Source organism: Scleropages formosus, chromosome 13 (genome assembly GCF_900964775.1).
Source record: "Scleropages formosus chromosome 13, fSclFor1.1, whole genome shotgun sequence".
Classification (NCBI taxonomy): domain Eukaryota; kingdom Metazoa; phylum Chordata; class Actinopteri; order Osteoglossiformes; family Osteoglossidae; genus Scleropages; species Scleropages formosus.
Genome location: NC_041818.1, coordinates 28,151,316 through 28,175,642, shown reverse-complemented (window position 1 = coordinate 28,175,642; position 24,327 = coordinate 28,151,316). Strand labels below are relative to the sequence as shown.

Below are 24,327 nucleotides of genomic sequence, written 5' to 3'. Positions count from 1 at the left end.
TGGTCTTGATGTGGGTGTGAATTCAGGACGACCATGTTTTCCTTGGAAGCACTTCAAAGGAACGAGAGAGCAGTAAAGATCTGTGAGAAATAAATCTGCCTTCTGCTGGGGAAGATGAAAGCGGAATATAAGCCTCGGCAGCGCCATGCTTTATATGCTTTTAATGTATGTGTAGGACTTTCCGGAATCCATCTTTGGGACGGGGGTTTGTACAGCCCCCCCTTTCAGAAGGAGGTTACCTACTAACCATCCTTGCTTCCTGACTTGTGCACGTGCCAACCACCCCAACAGGCCCATCCAAGCCCCTCGCGGCGGCTCACCTTGTCCCGGATGGTCTGCCGGACCCTCTCCCGCTCTGCCTCCATGCGGGCGTGCTTTGCCTTGCGCTCCTCCTCCTGCTGCCTAAGTGCCTCCTGCCGCTCCTCCTCTTTTTTTTGGGCATCGGGATCCTTCTCCTCCTCGCCTCCCAGCATCTTCCCCATGTCTTTGGTGGCCCCTGGAAGACAAACAGCCAATAAGAAAAGGATCTCTGTTCCCTGTAAGGTGAAGAGCCGATCAGAGAGACGTTTCTAATACGCCAACAACAAACGGCTGCTGAAAAAGAGACCTCTGTTCCGAAAACCGGGCGATATGTACAAGAGAAAGATATTGCTATTGCCTTTAGGACAAATATCAAGTCCAAAGAGCTCTCTGTTTCCAGCAAAAACACAAGCAGAAGATGAGACCTTTCTTGTTCTAAGACAAACAGCGGATCAGAGAGAAATCAGCCAAAGAGAAAGACACAAATGCTTTCTGTGGAACTGAGAACTGGCCAATAAGAAGGATAACCTGCCAAACTGTTCTGATTGACAATGCAATCCTGAAAGCTGAGCAATATGTCGGACAGCATATTGAGGTGGCTCTACCGACTGGCTGTGTCCAGTGAAGAAAGCTGCCCAATAAGGCAGAGGCCTACCCAGCTACCTTAACCGACTGGCTATGGCCAATAAAGAAAGCTGCCCAATAAGGGATGAGTTGACCAATAAAGCGGGTGCGTATTACAAAAAACAGATAACGTTTGGTCCCGACCGGTTTCCCCTGCAGGTTTAATGCGCCGTGCCGTGAGACTGAGGAACGAGCTGTTACCGGGGCGGCGCGGCGCACCGCGACTTGTGCAAACACACATAGCATCCTATAATGACCTCTATGAATCAAGCTGTCAGCGACTGGACCGTTTCCCAGCCCAGTGAGCGGAAAGGGCAGAACGCTTCCTGCACCCTCCACTACGTCTCTGTGGGTGATCCAGATTGCGCTAAAAAGCCATAATGCCCGCAGCTTTCTGTATCCTGACGTTCTCGCAGAGGAAATAGCAGCCAAATTGCTTTTTGTCACTGCCTCCCTTTTCACTGTGCACTTAAGGACTGATATTGCCTTGCTTGGCTCTCATTTTCTCCTGGATTTTCATTGCACTTTCGAGAATTTACCGTAATTTTTTTGTGCATTTGTTTCGGCGAAGGTTTGATACCTTCCATGCGGTTGCTGCTGCCTTAGACCGCACTTTTCCGCCGAGCGTCACTCTGCGCTCTGCTCTTAATTTTGTTTTGAGATGTTTATCATTTCAAATGTCATTATTTTGACTTCCCTTCCTACCACTGTTCCAGCTCATGACTTTCCATTCGCGTTGCATTGTTATCGCCGATATTTCCTCTAATCGTATTTGTTGTTATGCTCCCAACAGCTCCACAACGAGCAGCACCACGGTAAATAGAGTCTGACTGACTTGCTACCCAATTCAATTTCAGCGTAATTTATAATCAGTTTGATAATGTCAATTGCAGGCTGCATATTCTGTTGAATGTATGACATAATTGCAGGGGAAGACACTGGTGCTCACTGCAAATTCAAAAGAATAAACTGGAGGAAAAATCACAGTAAGGCTTCGGCTCGCGGTTCCGAAAGTTTAAAGTCGCAGCGGTTGGGAACGTTAGGTACTCAGTTTCCGTTGTTTTTATCCCATCGCTAGCGCAACCTGAGGAGGTGTTGAAAAGGACAAACGGCCACGAAGCGTCCAGCTGCAGAGCTCAGAAGGTCATGAGAACATTTGTGGACGTGCTGCGGAATATCGAATCGCTCAAGATGAAGCGTCGGGTGTTCACGGTCGAGCGTTCGCCGGGCCGGTGATTTGCTCCGAGACCCAGTTGCCCAGAAGGCTTTGAGGAGCTCTGCCGCAGAAGAGTTGACAAGAAGCGCGTGAATGGTGACCAGTGGATGGCAGTGACAAAAGGTGGGGAATCGTCACGTCCCGCCCTGCGGGAACACATTTCCGGTAGCCCATGCGGTCGCCAACCCCTTCAGCGGCACGGCCAGAACCACGTTTGAGCAGCATCCACATTCAGCAGCTCTGCAGACACTTTGATCCAGAGCTCAAAGAGCTTCCAGTTTCTCCCTCTGTTGTAGCTGGAAAGTGTATAGTTTGCTAGCTGGGGTTAGTAAGAAAGGGTAAAACACATATAGGACCATGGTGGGATTAAAGCCTGCAACCTTACTGATGACAGACCCTGCAAAGGTGCTCAGGGGTGTGGAAGGACAGGAGGCGAGAAGAGCCACCGTCCCGCGGTCCCGTGGCCTTGCGCCCCTGCTGCCGTCAGGGAAACCCCGCGGCAGATCACATCCACGATAACGCGATGGCCTGGCGCAGGCCGGGAAGAAGCACGTAGGGTAACGTCGCTGTGGCACGGCCAGTTGGAGGGCAACATGGCTGCCGGAACGTTCCGGCGCCCCCCCACGTGCAGCCATCTGTGCGGCTTGGGCTGTGGCCAGCATTGGGCCACTTCGAGCCCAGCGTGACCCTTCGGCCACCTCTCTGAGTGTTACTACAAGCCACGCGATTCCGCCAGCGCTGCGCGGGGGCATCCCGAGGCCGCCCTTCGGACTCAATGTTCCCGGCTCAGGAAGCACTGGTAGGCGGGTCCTAATCCCTCTGTGGAGCAGCTCCGTGCTTGACGCTCTCCAAGGGCACGGCTGTCACGCATCCAGCCCATTGAGGCCCTGCTGCCATATGTTTCTCAGAAAATTGACAAGACGTGTTCCAGTTCCACGTCAGACGAGTTGGACGGGCGGTGGGGAGGCAGATGAAACTCTGCGGAGTCAGAATCCCCGCCGGATCATGACCATGTGCCGAGAAAATGAATAATGTAGGAGCGCAGGAGAGAGCAGGGTGGTTGGGGACGATGCCTGCTGCTGAACCTTTAAGAAAGGTACTTGGCCTGAAGGTCTTAAATGAAAATGTCATCGTGTATAATGGGTCGTGCTAAATGCCAAGGCGTTTTGGGCAAACAAGAACAAATATGTGACATGTAATGCACAACAAATTAATATTTCAGCTATCTGCTGCATGAGCACATGGCATAATGAGGGAATATTATTATATTACATACGACTTGACACGACCATTTTAATACTGCTGAAACATACCGAGTCTTATCAGGCCGAACTAAATATTTAATGAGGTTGTTTTCCTTTGAGGGTTGGCCTTTATTTATTTAGTCATTTTACTTATTTATTTAGTTTTCTTCCAAAGCAGCTTATGATTTACCCATTTATACCACAGGGTACTTACTGTGTCCATTCAGGGTAAGTACCCTGACCCTGGTGGCATTGAGACCTGGGTCCTCTGAGTGTGAGGCGGTGGCTCTAACCGCTGCGCCCCCTGCTGGCCAGCACAGGTTATAAATGAAACTGACGACAAATCGAAACAACTAGAACCAGATGATGACGAGGCAAAAGCGGTCCATGTGACTCGAAGGAAGCACCCCGCTCTCGAGCGTCCCGCCACCTCGCACCCGGACATACAAAATGCAGCTGCTACCGCCCCTCGTTTCGTTTGCTTTGGCGCACGGAGGCTCTCGCCCTCTGCTGAGCGGGGGGCTTGCGCGTGCGCGAGATGGCGCGTGAGTCAGCCTCGCAGTGGGAGAAGACGGATATCAGGAGCCTGGAGGTATTTCGAATAGGGGCCACAAACAAAGGAGGCGTCTCGCAAGGCATTAACCGCCGGAAATAAATGGGAAAAAGAGCCATGATGTGACTGAAGAAATTACCACAAAACGGAGGCGTTTTCTAAATCCGCTGCATAAAGACTTCCGTAGCCCTGAAGAAACACAAGATTAACATTAGCAGATTATTAAACAGAATTTAGCACAAGTCTATACGAAACCGACTTAGAAAAAAGCCGATTCGTTCGCTTGCCGCTGCCCACTTCTCTTTGTGCGACACCTACATTTGCATTTATTCGACTAACTTCAGCACAAAGAGACTGGAAGCAGGAAGGCATACGCGAAAACCTTCTCGTTCCATTTCTCCGGAGCAAACAAACACAGTACATCCCACGCAATCCAGGTCACGTTCCATAGCGTTTGCCAGTGGACTGCGAGAGAAGGAGCCCGAGACCGAACAGGAAGGAGAGCGTGGCCGTGGACCGCTGCTAGCTGCCGTTAGCCATTCGCTAATCGCTAACGGTGATCCTAGCAGCAAATTCGCAAATTTAGATACACCTGTATACAATTGCTCAACCTCTTCTTTGGCATTTCAAGTGTATGGAAATTTGTCAAGCAAATACAGCTTAATAAACTGAAAACGAAAGTGAACATTTACCAGTTAAAGCTAATGGTTATCGGCTAATCGCTAACGACGATAGCTAAGTGCGAGTCGTCATAGCTTATTGCTGTTAGCTCGATTCTTCCCCAGTGTTCTCCAGAGAACGTTCCTCACGTTCTCGCAGAGAAACCACACCACTGAGCGCAAACGTCGACCGTGACCTCAAGGTCAGAGATGAGCCTTCACGGCACGGACCTTCCTTTAAACGCAACCTGGAGAAGCACAGCTCGAAGAAGATGGTATTTCCACTGGCTGTTAGTCTTATGAAGAAGGAAAAGGTGCAAAAGGAGGGACTGTTCTGTGTCAGATAGTAACAAGATGTTGACTTTGCACGAGCAGGAGACGGTAGAGAAGAGGATGCCGGCGGTAAGATGGAGGAGAGCATGGCTCCGAGAGCTGGTGGTCTGGGATTGTCTGGACCCCCCGGTGAAGTGTTGCTTCCCTAAATCCTGCCATGTTGAGCTGAGACTGCGGAAGCACACATCCTGGACATGACTTCATTACAAAGGACTTACGGCTCGATCAGACACAGCTGCTGTGGATCCCAGACATCCAGGTGGTGTCGTGATCATGATCAGAAGGAAGCAAAGATGATATGAAGGGAGGAGAGGCCCCAGTAGCAACTATCCTCATTTTTATTTTGTACAATGAGTGTTTTACATTTATATTACACTATTTACATTTAGTACAACTGGAGGTAAGATTTGAAGTGGCAACCTTCGGACTCACAGGTAGCAGCTTTAGGCACTATTCTGTCAGCTGCCCTTTATCTCCTGCTTTTAATTAATGGAGATCAGGTTTTAAATAATAATCTTGTGTTATAGATGGGGCGGCAACGGTGGCGCAGCGGGTTTGACCAAGGCCTGCTCTGTGGCGGACTGGCGTCCCGTCATGGGTGTGTCCCCTCCCCCCTCAGCCTCGCGCCCTGTGTCGCCGGGCTAGACCCCGGTTCGTGTCGGGACAAGCGGCTTCAGACAGCGTGTCCAAGATGTTGACTTTGCATGAGCGAGAGATAGTAGAGAAGAGGATGATGGTAAGATGGAGGCGAGCGTGGCTCTGAGAGCTAGTGTAAGTAAGTAAAGGATTCTAAAAGATGTGTTTTTGTACTTGAAAAAAAATATACAGGTGCAGCAGGTAGGAGTTAGGTCGTTGACTTGCAGTCGAAGGGTCTGAGTTCAAGTCCCACCTCTTGTTGTACTTCCCTCGACTGAGGTTGTAACCCTGAACTGATAAAGTAACAATTACCCAGGTGTACAAGGGGGTAAATCAGTATAAGCAGTTAGCGCACAAACTCCGTATTGTAAGTCACCTTGCGCTGATGCGTCAGGTAAACAAGAATTAATGACAATAAACGAGAAATCCGTTATGATGGGAAATGAAATGTAGAGCAAGGTAGGAGCGATCTGTAAAGGTGGATTGACAGTTTCCTCGTTGGTATTCAGTGTCGAGAGACATCAGCGCTACAGAAGGAGACAGAACCACAACAAAGGAGATGCAGCAGTGCAGCGAACCAGGTATGATTCGACTGCAAAGCACGTGGCAGGATCTTGGAGTGGGATGTACGTGTCTGTTGTTGTTCTTTCACACAAACCGGATGTAAAGAGATCCTGGGTGTGCTGCTGCTTTTTGAACCCAGGGCCAGTGAGTGCGGGAAGAGATGTCAGCCGTGCCTCCCGCATCGCCCGTTTGCACACGGCTCCTCGGATGCACGGATGAGCGCTAATAGCTTCTCGTGTATCATCCGTGCTCCACGGGGGAAACACTTGCTGCAGGAGTAAAACCCACTGCTAATGTGCTGAGAAAAAAACAAGAACAATGTGCAACCTGTCAGCGTGTCACACTGAGATTCCTGAATATTACAACTCACACAGGAGGTAAACAGGGAAATCACTTCAAATGACATATTTGGAAAAAATGCGATTTTCACAAGTGGCAAAATCGCGAGCATCTTCACTATTGCAGTCCTAGCGGCCAAACGTCGACGCGAGACGGAAGGTGGAGGGCTGTCGCGCTTTTACAGCTGACCCGGTTACTCCGGTCGGCGCGCCGTTGCCACGTGGCACTTCCCAGTAGAAAGCTGCCATTTTCCCCGTTATATTGATTGTGTTGTTGTTGCGGCAACCCGGTCGATGGTAAATAGAGGGCCGCCTGAGTGAATATGAATTATATATTTGGCGGCGGATCGAGAACTTCGTCTGGCTATTGATCTGGCTCACAGGCGCAGGACTGGCCTGGCAGTGGTCCAGCCCGCTGGCTAATAGCCCCGCTGACACAGGATCGAGGGAGAAACATTTACATTTGCTCTGTTTTGCGGCTGCTGGGGAAAAGGCGAAACGGTCCCGAAATGAGGCGGGGCGGTAACCTTTAGCAGCCATAATGTTTGCTCTCTCGGCAGTAATGGACACGGCATCTGGCACAGCTTCCGTAGTCCTTGTGACTGCGAACTTGTACAAACAGCGCTGCAAACACACAATGCATTTGCTTGCCTGTAGGACTGTTTACATCGACACATTTTTACATTTGTTTCTGGGCAAAGGACGCAGATTCGAACTGCACTTGCGGTGTTGTACGCTTCACTAACGTAGTTACGCCGAATTGCTACAGTGAAAATTTACTGGCTGTATAAATGACTGAATTGTTGAAAGCTGCTTAGGAGAAAAGCGTTCAAAAACAGTAAATGGAAGTGTAGCGCAAAGCCTTTCCAAGCCTCGATGAACAGATTGTTGTGATAGAAACCTTAACTGGGGCGAGCAGAGATTGCAAGGGGCGGAACCACAAGATCCAATGGGAGCTCAAGGGGAGGGGTTACCTCTGCAAGAGGTGGAGCCTCCAGACCCCGCCCACTTTACCCTCGCATCCAAAATGCTAGCGGCGGAATCCTACGTGCGTTTGGCAACTTCATTACGGAGCCCAACTGTGCGAATCATATTCAATATAGCAAATTTGCTCAAGTGATATGATTTGATTAAGATTATTAGAAATCTCGATAAAGCACGGGTTCCCTGTCAAAGATTCTCTTTGTCGCTGCTCCGCAAGGGCGGCGAAACCAATTTAAAAATGCCACCCAGTCGAACACTTCACTGCAAACAATAGGAGACACTGTCTGTAGGTGCGCTCTGGTAATTGACTCTGGGCTGCTGCTAGAATTAAGAGTTGGGCACATAATGTGACAGCTTCTCCAGCAGCCTTGCACAAGTTGCTTTGTACCGCGGTACCTTGCTGGAGCGCTAGGTCATTAGCGCACACGGGCCTGACTGGGGGCATCGTGCTGTCTGGTCTCCTTCCCCAGGTGAGCCCATCACCTCCCGCGGACGTGTGGAGAGCAGGGCAGGCTGGCGCTGGACTCCACCGAAGCTGACAGCTGAGAAGCAGGAGAGGCAGGTGAAGCGGGGGAAGGGGGAAGAGTGATGTACCAGCAGCCCTGATGGAATGAATATGGAGTCTGTCCACTCCCAGTGGGGACCCCCCCCCACAAGGCTCCCAAACCGTGACACCTGCTCTAGGAACAGAAGTGGGAAAAAGGGCCGACAACGCTCCCCGGTGGCCCTCGAGCCACTGCAGGCGAAGCTCAAGCCTCTCTGTGGAACCCCCACTCCACACTGGGTGGCGGAGAGGGGAACTGGAAACACGGGTCGCAGAAGGGTTAAAAAAAGGGAGCGAAATCACCTCTGCGAACGCAGCATCTGAGGGCCCCGAGATAAGTGGGCGCTTGAAGGGATTTCGCGCAGACAATTAGGAATTAAGCGTCAGCTTCTGGGGGAGGCATCCCTCATGTGGGCGCTGACTGCTGCTCTCTTCTTCCAGCGGCTGAAACAGGGGACGGGACACAAAAGGCCGAGAGAAAAGGGGAGAAAAAAGCAGCGCTGGACTCGCCGTTTAGCTTCTTTGGGCGTCAAATTTTAGACGTTTCATTCGCAAACGAATTAGCCCCTTCTCACCTCGCTGCATCATTAGATGTAATAGCTGCTAACCTGTGACTCCCCGGCTGCTCAATTAGCGCTTCGCCGCAGAGCCCGTCCATCGACGCGAAATTACGGCTAAGTGCTCGAACCAAATTGCCAAAGGGAAACAACAGCGCTAATCTCCGGGATTGAAAAAAAGTTCTGATGCAATGCCCTTTGATCCCCTTTAATCCTTTGTTATTTCCTGGCAGTCAACCTAATATCTGGATTATTCCATTATCATTTATTAGCTCAGCAGAAACCCAGAGAGAGGTAATGAACAGGTACATATTTGCATAACTTGCCGCAGTCTCCAAAGATCCCTTCTTGTCCTCGGAGCAGTCCTGGGTTTCAAAGCCACGGTCTTCTGGTGCTGAAGGCAGTTCTTTAACCACGGTGCCGCCAGCTCACGCAATGGAGCAGAGTAACTCCTTACACACGGCGAGTTGTGGTCACACTCTGCAGCTCTCACGCACAAGTCGCTGATTTTGCGAGTCCTGTTGACAGCGACTTGATGACATCGGCGAGTTTCTTTTGCTAAGATGTCGGAAAGTCCATTTCCGCCGCAGAGCCCGGTGATCCTCGCAGAGCTGGGTGTTAAGCCCCTTCACAAAAGCGCCGTCTTCACCGACGTCTCCGACGGCTTCAAAGGGAACTCTGGAGCTGGCCTTTCAGGACATTCATTAACGGCCCCTTTGGAGCCACATGGCTTATGTAACCCGGGAGGCGTTCGCCCGGTGCCCATTCCTCTCGAGTTTCTGCTCCGTCTCGCTCGTCTGGTGCTTTATATAACCGCAGGGTCCACCGGGAACCGGCTGGGAGGACGTAACCAACCTCTGCACAATCCGGTATCTAAAGCTCCTTGAACTGGTCTCTTCGGGTCGGGTATCTGCAGAGAGCAAACAGGAACAGGGGGCCTAGCGGGTGTGAAATAGAACCTGTAGGTGCCAGAGGGAACTCCAGTGCTGTGCCTTTAAGAAAGCCGCTTACCCAGAAGAGGTGGAAAAAAAATAATCCATTTGACAAAATTATGAGGACTGGTCAAAAAGTATCGGCAACAAACACTGCACATACTTTGTGACCCACCCTTGTCTATGACCTCATTTACATAATTCATGTAAATTAAAAATTGATTTTATCGTTCCGAAAATAATAAAATTAATTGCTGTGAACCATTAAATCCCCCTTTTATACGAGATCAGATTTGCAGCAGCGGGACTTAAAACATCTCTGCTGTACTCTTTTCCCTCCAGTCCAGTTCGGTTTAGAGGAGCTCTGTTCATGCGGAGCAACACCGCAGAGCAGAACCGCAGAGAGAACTGCCTTTCTGAATCTCAGCCAACGGCTCGAACCCCTTTCCCTAATTAGCACATCCTCTCCTGATTCCATCCATTCCACCAGAGGAACCAATAGAAACAGAGCCCTACGCTCCTTCGTCGCGTACAAAACGATCGTTGTGGTGCGGAAATAACCAAGGCGAAAAGAAACGAGTCAAACGAGGTGAAAGGACGCGCTTCCTGTTTTGTATTTATATCCACAAGCAGAAGAACTGAACAGAAGAAACCATTTCTAGAAACAACTACAGTTCCAAAATGTAGAATGCATTTGTTTACTGATTCACAAAAAGCAAACAAAGAGGAGTTTCATGTTGTGTGCGAGCAGGTTGCGATAAAAGCATTGTCTTGATGTATCTGCAAACAGGCATCGCAAAGGACGGAGGTCTTCGGTGAGCCTCCTCCCTAGAAGCTCCATATGACAGAATTCAGCTGTAACGGGGCAGGTGTGTCAAACAAGACAGGAGAGTTGAGTTTGTACGGAGCCTGAGAGCGGAGCTCAAAAAAGACCAGTCGAGTCTGGGAGCCTCGGCACGAGTCTGTCGTCATCTCTTGCTTTCCACGGTGAGCTCAAGGGATCTTCTAGGAGCAGCCATCACTGCTCATGTGGTACACCTGCGCAGATCAGAGAGCCTGGAAGCAGGAGCAGAAGGTGGAGGAGGTGATGGAGGAGTTAAGGTGATGAGTAAGCGTTGGAGGACGTGATGATGGAGGTGATGGACGAGTTGAAGAACATGATGGATGAATAGCTGAAGGAGGACGTGTTAGAGGTGATGAAGGAGTTGGAGCAGATGATGGAGGAGGTATCGAAAGTGTGAGAGGACGTGATGGAGGAGACCCTTCTTGTGCAGCAGGTCCACGTGGGACGCCATACCAGACAACCTTCAGAGCTGACCACGTTGACTGAGAGCTGCACACGTGTCTCCATCCAGGCTGTGTGTGAGACCAGGCGACGTGTGTTTCTCACTCCTTCTGCTCCTTCATGCAGATCATATCAGAGCAGATAAGTCACATGCCTCTTCTCCAATGTCCCAAGTACGGAGCCAATGCCCATCCGAAGCTCAGGCCTGGCACATGCTGGAGAGATGGACGATGGGATACATGCTCAGGCTAAGCCCCAGCTTGCGGTTGGCAGCAGTTGCGACCTCACACCCACCGGCGGTGCTGTCAGTCGGCTGACTGGGACCCGTGCCACGCTCACAGCCTGCTACGCCATTAGCGGTCCCTTGCGCCCTTCTCGTCCCTCAGAGACTTTCCAGCGCTTTCCGCCACGCTCTGATCCGAGCCCAGGGCTCTTGCTAGGGGCTGCGGACACTCCTCGGGCACCCGAGGCGACGGTGCCGCCTCTCTGCAGGCCGGCCCGCCCCCCGCCGCTCGACTGGAACCTGCAGCTGCGCAGCCGTAGCAGGAGACCTGCGGGAACCAGTGCAAAACCCGAAAGCAGAACCTCTGTTCTCCAGCTGCTCCTTCGGTCCGTTTTAGGAACGCGGTTCCGCCTCCTTCCAGAAGCCCAGAGCCTGGGGCTGCTGCTGAGACCCAATCACATTAAGATGCCACTCCAGCGAGATGAGAAACATAAACAGTTGTCAAACAGCGATGCCCCCCAGGGGGACCCGAGATGTCCATTAACCGCTTGGGAAGCAATTAGAAGAATTGGACAGAACGGTGTGAATCTTGTTTTTATTGCCCGTAGTAATCTGGCTGATTACTCCACGCCCAAGAACGGGGTTTTGGGGAGGGTGCTCTCAGGAAGCCGTGACCTTCACCACAGGACAGCTATCGATTGGAAGGCACTCAATGTGGGGGAAGCTGAAGGAGCCTTCCAACCGAACCCGTGGTCAGAAGTGATCTGAGACGTGGGGAACAAACAGAGTACTTTGAACGCGCCCTCTGTGGAGAACTTCCCTCGAACCCACAACACTGAGGCTCCATTCACTTGTTATGCGGATGTAATGTACATTTCCACACTTTGGCTCCTTCAGTTACAAACAGTTGGAATGTAGATCTGTTTGTAACTCAGAAGTCTCTTTTACCACAAGGTCACCGTCAGCAAAAGTCATACATCTATAATAAGAAAAAATGCTTTGTAGGGTATTGGATACTATGATAGACTCTGGATCATCACGGCTCAGTGATGATCGTTGATGGATTTGTCCCATAAACATGTCAATGGATTCCTCATATTATTATTGATCACCGGAATCGGGATCACCAGGAACACGAGCTGTAAACACCGTGGAAGTGATTTGAATTAATACAGTCTCAGAATAAAGTTCTTTCATTGCTGGCAGATTAGCACAGGACGCGTTTTCTTCACAACAACCCAGGAGACAAATAAGTGAAGATGATGCCGTTGAATAAACTGCAAAGTGTTTGTATCTTTGAAAGTTTGTAAGACGAAGAGGCTCAGTACCGATGCTTCCTGGTCTTCACTGCAGGACGTACTTTGCTAATCAAAGGCGGAATCTTAGTGCTGAATGGAACCCGACCTGGAGCGTAAACGGTAACAGTCTGGTGTGCTGCACTGGAAAGAGAAATTTTAGTGAAGATGCCGTTCAAAATAAATAAGTTTGTAACTTTGGAAAAAGTGTAACTTGACCATTCATTATTTAAGTAGCCTCTGTAATATTATGGATCTCAGTAGCCAAACATATCGTTGCAGAAACGTGTTGCACCAGTGAATAAATAATAATACGAGCACTTTGTCCACGCTGGAGCTCTTCATCCTCCCGTTTGAGGTCATCGCCATGGCAGAAAAGTGCAGACCCCATATCCGCGTCGCTGCCCGTATCAGGTTCAATTACAAGACCGTCGGTGGATCTCCTCCTAGATTCCCAGCGAACCTGATCGCTTACTACACCCCAACCAGACAGCTACGCTCCCACGTCTACAACCGCTTATTGGTCCGACTCACAAGAGGTGCGGAATGAAGGTGTGAAAGTTCTTGCTTTTGGCTCAGATGCGGATGAATGAGCTCCCTGTGTCCCTCAGGGCTGTTGAATCCTTCTCAACACTCAAGAAAGGTCTCAAAACCCATCTCTTTTGGACCCACCTCTCTCCTGACCTCCTGTTTGCTCCATAAGCTTTTAATACAGTTTCTGCTAAAAAAAATAAACGGTCTCTATCGATTCTATGCACAGCTACTCGTGTACCGTGTGGAGGCAAAACATGGTATTTACACAGAAATGCACTTCTCTGAGACGCGTCTGCCAGACGGGAAAATGTAAATGCAAGAGTAAATCCGGAAGCGCGTGAGCGCCAGGACAGATGAAGATAGAAAGGCCGCGCCGCGCCGCGGGGACACTTGCCGAGAATGACGGCCTCTTGGCAGAATGGGAGGAGCGCAGATGTCAGACACTCACCACCCAAAGCCTGCTTCATCACGAAATCCATGGTGCTCTCTGCTCCTCAGGTCTTCTCGCAGCCGAAGAGGAGTGTGTGCGCAGCCACCCTTCCGTCTGTCAACGCGTTCCTGCCGCTCCGGCGCTCTGCGTGTCGCCCTTCAGATGCTTCTCAGACCTGCGGGGAAACACAGCGAAGACACGGCGCAGGACAGTTAGGTCTCTTCTCTTCTCTTCAAATAGCAGAGCGAGGAAGGAGCCAAAGAGAGAAAAGGAGAGAGATGGAAAGTAAATCGACATTATCTTCTCTCCTCTCGTCTCGTCTCGCCTCGCAATCCCACCCGGCATTCGGAGCCTTTATTTTTAGATCGCGGCCAAAGCAGCCAATCAGATGCATTTTTAAAGGTGAACAACGAAAACGCAGCGTCGGAGCACTCGTCCGCCGCCGTTGGCTCGGCATCCTTGAGGGGGTCTTGCCGGTGCGAAGGCATGAACTACTGATGGGGACACGTCCCTCGGAGACGCGCCCGAAAGGTGGGGTGGCACTGAGGGAAATAATGGATGAGCCACTTCTCTCCTGACCTCCTGACCTTAGTCAGTGTTTCACCATGTTCATCGTACCTTCCTCCTCGTACGTGATTTCAGTAGCTACTGGAACGTGTGTGTTATGAGAGCGGCTGTATCGTAATGGAATTCCGTCTGCGCCTGACACACTTCTCTTTACTTTGCTTTACTTCCTTTTACTTCGCTTTGCTCTGCGCTACTTTGGGGAAAAGGGTCTGCCGAATGCACAAATTCAAGCGTAAAATGGGTGGGCTGCTGTCAGAATACTCTTTATCCCCTGCTACCCCTCCGCATTATTTACGACCGGAGATGAGTGGATGTAGGATGTGTTGCGTCTCTGAGCTGTGCGACGTTGCCAGTTCCGTGTCTCACTTGAAACATCACACACACACATTGTCTGGAACCTCTTGTCCCAAGTGGGGTCGCGGCAAACCGAAGCTGAACCCGGCAACACAGGGCGCAAGGCCGGAGGGGGTGGGGACACACCCAGGACGGGACGCCAGTCCGTAGCAAGGCACCCCAAGCGGGACTCGAACCCCAGACCCACCGGAGAGCAGGACCCGGTCAAACCCGCCGAACCACCATGCCCCCCCCACCTGAAACATCCCCTATCTGAACAGTACCTTAGCCACCGTACATACGCTAGCTGTTGCGTACGTAGCCTAACGATGCTCACGCTCCTCATTCCACAGGTGGTCAAGCAACGAGCCGCTTCTCCAACAACAGACATTTTCCAGGTAATTCATTTATTTTTAAAGTCACTTCCTTCACTTGTCCATCTTCTACGATTCGCTTGTGGTGAAATGAGCACCACCTGCATTTCCTCGCCCAGCAGGTAGGTGGCAGTAAAGAGCCTGAAAAATATTGCGTGTGACCAGAATGATTCGGCTCACTTGTGCAGTGTCCACAGCTGGTTTGTGCAATAAAAACATGAAATGGACAGTGCGAGTGGTATTTTGTTTATTACTGGTGTGTCTGACGAATATGAACGCAATGCCCCTTCCTAACGCCGCCCTTCTCCTCACACGGCGCACGTCTCCTCCGCTGCCTCCTGCAATTTAAAAATGTCACCGACTTTTTTGAGGTGCTCCGCTGCGTGCTCTGCATTGGTTCCTCTTGTCAAATTACTGCTTTTGCTGCTGGGCAAAACTGGAATTAATTAGATTTTCCTGAACGTAACAGAACTAAAGAACAAAGTTGTTGAGTAACAACTACACTTCAAAAAAGAACAGCCTGTGCTAAAGGAATACACTGCATATTTTACAGACAGTGGGAAACAATGGGTACTAATACTAATAATAAGAGTAACAACAACAACAATAATTTGTTATTGTTATGATTGTTATTATTATTATTACACTGTATACTGCAATAGACTGTAGGTCGAACCTAGTGAACTGTGTTTTCCGGTTCCCTCTGCTTTGGATCCCATGAGCCAAGGGTCCCAGTCAGTACCACTAATGGGAGGAGTGACTCCCCCCCAGGGCCCCGTGATCGGACAGAGCGGACAACCAGGTGAACAAAATCAATGTGGCGACAGGCTGTTATCGACATTAAGCCCCTCAGCGCCAACATGTTCAGTCAGTCATCTTAAGCGCTCAGTGTATTTGTCTCCTTAAAGCCACCGACGATGTTGCTCCGAGACGCACTTCTGTGGACGTCTGGAGCAGCGCGGAGAATGAAGAATAAATGCGTTTATTTTCGTTGGCGGGAGTACGATGTCGCATCCCCGCGGCTCGTCCTGCAAATCTCCCTCTGTCCACACGCGGTGTCAGGAGAGGAGCCAGGGCAGCCGGCCCCGTGCATCACATTTCATGCCACTTTCTGAGAAGAATGAACGTGTTTTTGTAAGTTATCGACACAACATCACGTTCGGTCTCAAATGCTACGCTTGACTGAGGACATAAGTATTTTCCAATTGGTTTTATTAATCAGTCATTAATTAATTATTACATTGGTTTTATTCATTTCTTTCTGAGCGCAATTTCATGCAGTTACCTAGAATTTTACGGGAGAAGGCAAACTGCATTAACCGGCTGAGCTGCTAGGTGGCAGTAAAGAGCTGCTCAGCACAACACGAGTCGCAGCAACTAAAAAGCCACCAGTAGCAACGTAGTGGCTGTAATAATGATAAAATTATAAAGTGAAAATTCAATGAAATAAAAACAAAAAAATAAAATAAAATAACACTTTACAACATTTTTTATTTTTTCAGTAATTTAAAATTTTGCTGTAGCTCAACATAGACAAAAACATTTGCAATTAAAAATCCTGCAGAATATTTTTATTAATAGCTGCAGCTGAGATTTCTGCAGGACCTAAGCAGAGAATAATTTTATTTACTGATTGTCAGTGGAAAAGGTGGAGTTACAAACGGATTTAACCCTTTCGAGGCATCTGTGTCCACATCACGTAAACCCTGACAGTATGTAGTGTAAACCGGAGACGTATGTTTGTCAGTGTTTTTAACTGGATTAAATTCAAGAAAGGAAAAAAAATCGTTCATAGTGTGATGTATAACAACTTGTACTAATGAGCAAATCTGCAAAGGCGGACAGCAAGGAGCCTCCCATCCTGCACATACTGCACACTCCCAGTAGCACGATGAGCGTCGGGTTCGAGCGGCAAGAGGACGCTGTGCAGCTCCCTGCTGGACTTAGAGACAGAAATGACTCCTGAAGCTCATTCTTAACATTTCTGCGTCTGTCCATGAGTTTTTGCAGCCCGGTGCGCTAAACCGACACGAACTGAACGTGAACACACAGCAGAACGACACAGGTCAGGGTTCAGGTGATTTCTGAAGCGTGTGAAGTGTGTCCTGCTCACGCGGTAAAGGATGTCACAGCATCGACTGCACATGTTCACGTTGGTCTCACATCAGGACCAAGTAGAGAGAAGAGACACAGTTCAGGACCAAGGAGAGCTCTGCCCACTGGCCAGCCCTGCTCTGTGTGTGTGTGTGTGTGTGTGTGCGCGTACAGTACAGCCCAACCCACATGACAGAGTGCAGATGCCTTTTCACTTGCTGAGGTACAATATAATGAGAACAGCAACAATAACAATGACAATAAACACACAATGCTGAAATCGATGTAAGGCAGCAGAAGGCTGAACACTCATTATTTTTTTACTACAAACTGCACATCAGGTGAACCCTGGATGTCTTTACGACACGCACACACACACACACACACACACAGACACACACCTTCAAAGGCGCCTCCCCCAGTGTTACTCCTCCTCCTGTTGCTCTCGGCGTCCTGTGTGCGTGGGGCTCGGACCCAAAGGAACCGCAGCGACGGGGTGCGGGAGCAGCAGAGAAGCACGGAAACCTCTGATCCCCTCCTCGGTCCTCTCGCCGTCTCCGTGTCTGTCTCCTCCCCTCTCCCTCTCCCTCTCTCGCCACCCCCCCGACTCTCTCACATTTCTCCTCCCCTCACCACCCCGCCCCGCTCTCTCCCTGCTCCCTCTCTCTCTCGGAGTTCTGCTTTCCTCGAACCACACACACAGACAGACACACACACACACAGATATTCCAGCAATGCCCAGTGATGGTTAACGCACCAATGCCACCGTTGGCCCCGTTTGCTCATTCTGTCGAACCCGAGTCCCTAACAAGCCTCTTCATTCCGTTTGCTTTCCCCTGCTGGGCGTCTAAAATGAATCGCGTCTCGGCGCGGGAGCAGCAGCAGAGCAGCGATTCTTTTGCCAGTCCTGGTTCCAGCTCTCAGGAGTTCATAAATTAGTCATTGTGGTGCTATTAAATCAGTAATGACTTCATAGACGGTCCCCACCCCCTCCCCCGATCACGCAAACCTTCCGGGGTGGGTGGGGGGGGGGGGGGCGGTCTGGTGTGAAGCCACAACACTGCAGGCCAAAGTATTATATGAATAACCTCAGTGGACCACAGTTCTTTACCACGCTCTCATGCTCCAGCAAGTGCTGGGGGTTGCTTGGAGGGTGCTGGGGGGTGCTTGGGGGTGCTGTATACCGCACATCTGGATCTTCAGCTTACAGACACAACTGGCACCGGAAGCCTGTTTGCAACTTGCTTTGCCTGTAAAGTCACTTTTCCCACCGGTTCACATCGAAGGGAAGTTTAATGACACAGATTTCCCTCCATTTATTTACAAGGTCCGTTCCGTGAAAGTCTCAGTTTACTGTATATAATAACCGCGATACATGAGAAATGGTTCGGAATACTACATTTTTTGTAACGGTAATATTTTTGTAGCTTTGAGCTGCACTGAAACTAAAAGAAAGTGAAGATGAAAGTAAAAGCTCCTGTCCAGTGACGACCAACTTATCGGTTCGATTTTGCTCATTCATGTAGCGGACAGTGTTCTCCAAGGTGATTTACACCGGTAAGCTACTTACAACCACTAAACCTTTTTTAGAGATGGCTAATTCTACAATCAACACCTTGCTCAAGGTCACTACAGCACCAGGTGGGATGCGAACCTATAAACTTCAGATCTGCAAAGAGCAACTCTGCCCACTACGCTGTCAGCTGCCCCACAGTCACATACAAGATTCCTCAACTCATGGTTAATCACCGACACTCAGCAACAGCAGGCGGAGCTGTAAACACTGTGGAAGCGAGTCGAAGCGAGGCGGTCCCGCGCGCCCCTTGTGTCCGAGCGCTTTAGTGCCCTCTGTTGGCTCGGCATGGAAACGCCTGTCACGTTTGCGCACACGAAAATGTTAGAAAAGGGAACGGTGAAGAAAATGCAGTAAAAACGGACGAATAAACTAGAAAACGTTTGCAAGTTCTGAAACTTCGCAGCTCGTCCACTCATATTGCAAGGGGACGTGTGTGAGAGTGTACGTCCGGTGCCCCGCCCATCAGTGGATAGCGTTACGAAATCACGACAATGTCTTGCTTTTCCACCTTTGGTCCGCAGTTTGATCTGTACTCTGTTTTACTAGGTTCACAGCCAACAGTTGGGTACCAGGAACCAACTGTCACGCGTCAAGAATAAGTGTGTCGCTTTATTAAATCTCTTGAGCTTCATCAAGTACCACTTCACAGGGATCATTTCAGGCCACAGGTGTCCCCAAAATGTCCAGCCACGTCTACTGTGCCCCCTCCCGATATTTGCGTGATTTCTTCGAGTGCCGTTGCTAACATTTCATACATAACATGCGACGGTACATATGTGACACTCACCTAGTTACCACAGCCCTCGGTTTTATTACGAAAATGCACCCAATTACCCAGAGGCCAGAAAACGAAAGTGAAAGCGGAAGTGAAAGACTCAATCAACTCATACCGTTCAAGGAAACGGAGTGACTCTTTCAGGGAAGGAAATGGGTCTCAGGTGTCAAATGTCATTTCTTCGGTACGACATGCCTGCACCGCGGTAAAATGCTCGCTCAGGCCACCGAGGTCTTCGTGAAGGACTGTCACGGCCAAGGCGCTCTTCCCTAGACGGCCCTTCACAGCGACACTCGCGGGGGCAGGGATGGGGGCGTTCCCCTAGGAAAAATGAGTTATGGACGTCCGAGGTTATTTAAACAGGCGCCGAGACAAAAAGGGGCTTCGGCGATCGACGCTGGATGAGCAATTTACGATGCGAAGAGTTCAGCACGAGGCAGGAGAGTAATAAACAACGGCCTCAAGTGCCCTCGGCGATCGCGGTTCTGCTTTTTAGCGCTAATGGAAAGGAAGGGCGCGAAGGAAAAGCGATGGGCAGCGCGGCCCTCGGTGACGTAAAGGCGCCGCTCGGAAGCGTCTCGTTTTCTGCACTGACCGTTAAAGCCTTTTATGCTGCAGTATTAGGAAGCAGCTTCTCTAAAGGGCCCGTCGAGAGGGCAGCGTTCAGCCGAGGGACCGGAGCCCGGCGCACACCGTCTCGCAACTCTGCACCGGCCACCGTATTTGGAGTCGAGGTTAGTCTGCGTCGGTGATGGGCTCTCCCAGAATCCTCGGGGGGGCGGACACCCGCAGGCCGAGCGAACGTTTCGCAGCTCAGAGAGAAGCGCTCAGGCGGTGCCTGAGAGCCCATCTGATCGCGTCCTCTGCCTTCACAGAATCGGTACAGAGACAGTGGCTCAAACAGCACCGCACCCGGTCGGTCCCTCCTCCTCGCACCCCTGACCCCCACCTCCTCCCGGCACTTACACTGATTTACCCATTTCATCAAGAGGGCAATTCCTTCCGCATCAGTAACTCACTATGTCGATCAAAGATTCCACAGTAGGTGGGATTTGAACCCAGCGGCTCTGACCACCGATCTACCTGCTGCCTCCGACCCCCGACCCCTGAACCCAAGAGCACCTCTCTCTGCGGGTAAATAAAAGAGAGCGGCGGCGGTGCTGCATTCTCTCTGCTGGGACTCACGGCGGGAGGAGCGGCGCCGGTTGGGGACGGGTTCGCAGTGGACGTGTCGCGCCGCGGTGGTTCTCCCGTGTTTGGAGTTCGCAGTCAACGCTGCTCAGCTCAGCGGCGAACACCTGCTGGGCCACGACATGGAAACCGTCCGCCTCCGATCGCCCGCCGCCGATGTCCTTCCGTGACCTTGACCCCCCCCTTCCCCCAAACCCGCAGGGGGCGTGCGCTCTTCACTGTCGCGCCTCCAACACGGATGGCAGAGACAGGGGGTGGGGGAGTGCAGCTTCTCCCTCCCCCAGACAGTGTGCTGACAGCTCTGTGCCTCTAAAGTGTGTACTTTTACCTTCACTGATTCAGTCCCACAGTGAGTTACACTGATTTACACATTAGTACAGTACTGTACTGGGTCCTGTAGCAGAGGGGGCTTCCAATGGCATCTCTAAGCGCTGCCCCGCCTGCTGCTCAACCTGTTTCTGCCCCATATAGGGCTCTTCTGCTGGACACTTCAGCTCTCTCCATGTACCACTCTTTTTATCACATGCAAACATGTGAATTGAGCAAATGATGCCGAGTTGAAAGCTTTTGAAACGAACTTCGTGCTGACGTTTCGACACGGCAACAGCGTGCTTTTATCCTCCAGTGACGGCGGAATAAACACACAAAGGCCTGGCATTAGCAGGTAATGGAAATGTGATGTGACAGATATACTGCGATTTGGCTCCATAAGTGTCCTAATGGCTCCGCTGCTGTACCGCGGTCCTGTACTTCTGCTGTCGTTTCCTTCGGGATCAATAAAGCTTTTATGTGTCTAGAAGAGGCCCATGAAACTATCTTTCTTACCAGTAAATACATTGACAAGATGACTGCTTATGGCCCATGGGCACCATAAAAAGAGATTTTATAATGTAACGTTTGCCCAACTAAACAGCAACACGGGGTGGGGGGTGGGGGGTCCGTGTGTCCATTATAGGTGCTATTATAACCCAACCTGATTCTCCGGGTGCAATAAACTAGGAGCTGCAAACACATTTCACCCCAAGGCTCTTTCAGGGACATGTGGGGAGAGGATCCGGGCCCTGAGCCAACGAGTCGCAACCACGTGACGCGCTGGGGTGTGTCTGCGTCGCTCAGCGACCGGGTGCGAGCGACTGATGGCAGCAACCAGGGGATTTATTATCCCCCCCCCCCATTGAATAACGCAAAGCTGTCCAAATGGCAGGTGCAGAGAGAGACAGGAAAAGGCCCTTTGGCTCTGTGCACACGAGGGGTAAAAAGTGTAAGAAACAGGGTTAATTCCTCAACGTCCCTCAGACAGAAACACATCCTTCACATCCTCTCTGTGAAACTCTATCTGGTAGCTGAGAAACATGAAATAAATATTAGAATTTAGCGATGATGTCGTAAATGGCAGTAAATGGATAGGTCTTTTTTTAATTTACATGTTGAATATCCTATGGGGGTGGGGGGGCAGCCACTGGCACTTGGACCCCCGAGAGTTTTTTATGCCTTGCCTTCTGGTTGGGACTTTTTTTTGTTCCTTTCCCCCGAGGCCAGTAGGCATACTTACAGTTTTAATAATTACATGTTTATTGTAGTAAGTTAACGTACAGCTACACTTCTACTTGATTATTTTTTATTTGCGTTTGTGTCGGATCCTTCGTTCAGTGCTGCTGTGGAGAAGGGCTCCATGAAAACAAGATTGAAATATCACTTCAAGTGGATCCAGTTCATCAGATTTATTATTTTTCTCTCTTATTTGCATTTATCTGACACTTTTCTTACAATTTTAATTCACTTTTAAGCTACTTACTGTTATTTACCCATTTATGCAGCAGGGTAATTTTATCTGAACAATTTAGGGTAAGTACCTTGCTCAGCTGTGACCGCTGCACTGTCAGCTGTTCGTTGTTGGTAGTGTAGTGGTTAGTGTCTCTGAAGGTCTCTGAAGGTCATGGGTTTGAATCCCACCTCTAGTTGTAGTTCCTTCAAAACAGTTCAATCTTATCGACTTCTCATCAAGTAGTTGGGAAAGAAACTGCTGAACTTTCCTGATAAACACATTATTTCTATCCTCTCCCTTGCATTTAAAAATGGTGAACGCAGGCTCATTAAGGAACCCTCGGCCCTGATTGGCTGCGAGTCGGCGAAAGGGGCGTGGCTTCGCCAAACCTGCGCTGCCTTTGCTCAGCCGGCCTCTCCCTCTGTGTGGAGATGTGGGACGGAGCTCAGCGACACTGGCGCAAAGCCCACGGTTCACATCCCAGCGAGGCGTGTTTCGCTGGAACAAACACGAGGCCACGGCTCCGAAATAACAAGCGTCTCTGGACGATTTTTCTCAGCTCGACGATCCCATCGCTGCAGGACTTGCGTGAGTCACGGCCAAATGATGCGCCGCTCTAATTAGCGACAGCAAAGGGAGTCAGCCCGAGTTGGGCGAAATCTCCCCGGCGTGTCCCCGACACCGTCTCCAGGGCGATCGCGGTCATGTGACCATGTCTGGTGCCCCAGGCTTGGCCTGTGTGACGCCAGCGGATGCTGTTGCTGTCACTTATCTTCGTTCCCCTGTTTTCTCAGAGCTTCCCAGAGAGCAGAGTGGTAAAAGAACTGGACAGCCAAAAGGCTGCAGGTTCATGTAACGGTTTGCTATTAATTGTGGTTAAGGATGTGGACCAGGTTCAAGTCCCTCGGGGGTCTTGCTATCTTCTGATCTGCTAATAAACCGAAAACAGAAGACTGTAAGTGCTGTGTGTGTGTGTGTGCTGCCGCCTGTACGTGCAAACCGGGACAACCTGTTTGTTACTGACCGCAGCTTAACGACTGAGGAGAGTCACCTGTGCGACGTGACACTCAGCGCTGGTCACCATGCAGGACACGTATGGGCCATGTATACTGCATGTCTGCACCCGTGTGCACTCAGCCCGGGTCCTGGGCTTTTACCTTTACCTGGGTGGCATGGTGACACAGCGGCGCAGCGAGTAGCGCTGCTCTCTTCCAGCACCTTGGTGGTATAAGAGAATGTGGGTTCGATCCCCACTCAGCCTGTGTGGAGTTCACATGTTCTCCCTGTGTCTGTGTGGGTGTCCTCTGGGTGCTCTGGTTTCTTCCCACACTCTGAAGACATGCTTTTCAGGTTCCCCATAGTGTGCGAGTGACAGAGAGTATGTGTGTGTTCCACTGATGTATGGATGAGTGACCCAGTGTAAGTAGTGTATCTAGCAGTGTAAGTCACCACGGTGAATAAGCTGTGTGGGCTCATAACGCTATATAGAGTTCACTGGAAGTCGCTTTGGACAAAAGTGTGTGCTAAATAAGTACATGTACTTTTACCTCACGCGAGAGTCTGGAAAACTGGGGCTCCAATTAATTCCAGTATTAATTTTTAATTGATGACTAATAGTTAATAAATGGGGAAAATGTAACTAACGCCATTTGTGAGAGAACAACGATTTTCACATGAACAAAAAGCACAGACATAACCTGTCACTGGGAAAACATCATAGCCACAAAACAGTGTTTTTCTCAGTCTTTCCATTCCATCGACCCTTGGATTAAATACCAGTTTCTGCTTAGTTGACATTATAGTTTAAATCCCCTGCAGCAGGCAGGCTGGGGGGGGGTTAAACACATAAATACATGAAATATACAAGTGAATAATGCAAATAATGTAAAGTCCAGTATTCTTATTCCATCCGTCCCACTGGCAGCCATTCCTCTGCTCAGTATAACTTATCATTATGGCTCTTCGTGACAAACGACGGAGGTGAACTGACCCCCCCAGCCCAGCGAGAGCGCTGAGCCCCTCCACCTCCGGCCTCTTGGTGGTCCCACTGACAAGGGTCCCAAACCCCGTCTTCCGTTTCTCAGTTTCGTCCCCGATGTGGTGGAACGAGCTCCCTGTGTCCCTCAGAGCTGCTGAATCCCTCCCACATTGAGGAAAGGTTCCAAACCTATCCCTTTGAGAGCCACTTCTCTCCTGATCTCCTGACAGCTCCACGCATCTGCATAACAACATGTCACGTTCGTTCTGCACTTCCGCTTCGACAATGGCGTGCGTGCGTGCGTGCGTGTGTCTGCATCCGAAACCTGTCGTCTGTCGTTGACGCACTTTTGTTTACTCTGAGCTCCTCGCCGCCTTGGAGAAAAGCGTGAGCACGGTGAATAAATGGATACATGTAAATGTG

General features: G+C 50.3%; 1 protein-coding gene across 3 annotated transcripts in view; it reads right to left on the bottom strand.

Annotated features, from left to right (window-relative positions):
• cplx2b (complexin 2b) overlaps positions 1-24,327 on the bottom strand; it is a 46,030-nt gene that overhangs the window by 8,460 nt on the left and 13,243 nt on the right. For 2 of the 3 annotated variants that reach the window (XM_029257349.1, XM_029257348.1), the window contains exons 2-3: positions 13,270-13,426; positions 321-496 (exon numbers count right to left, since the gene is read on the bottom strand). In XM_029257349.1, the coding sequence (XP_029113182.1) occupies positions 321-496; positions 13,270-13,300 (207 nt within the window). In that variant the 5' untranslated portion in view covers positions 13,301-13,426. Of the gene's footprint in view, positions 1-320; positions 497-13,269; positions 13,427-17,020; positions 17,196-24,327 lie in introns of those variants that run through there. The other variant, XM_029257347.1, reaches the window with a different exon arrangement.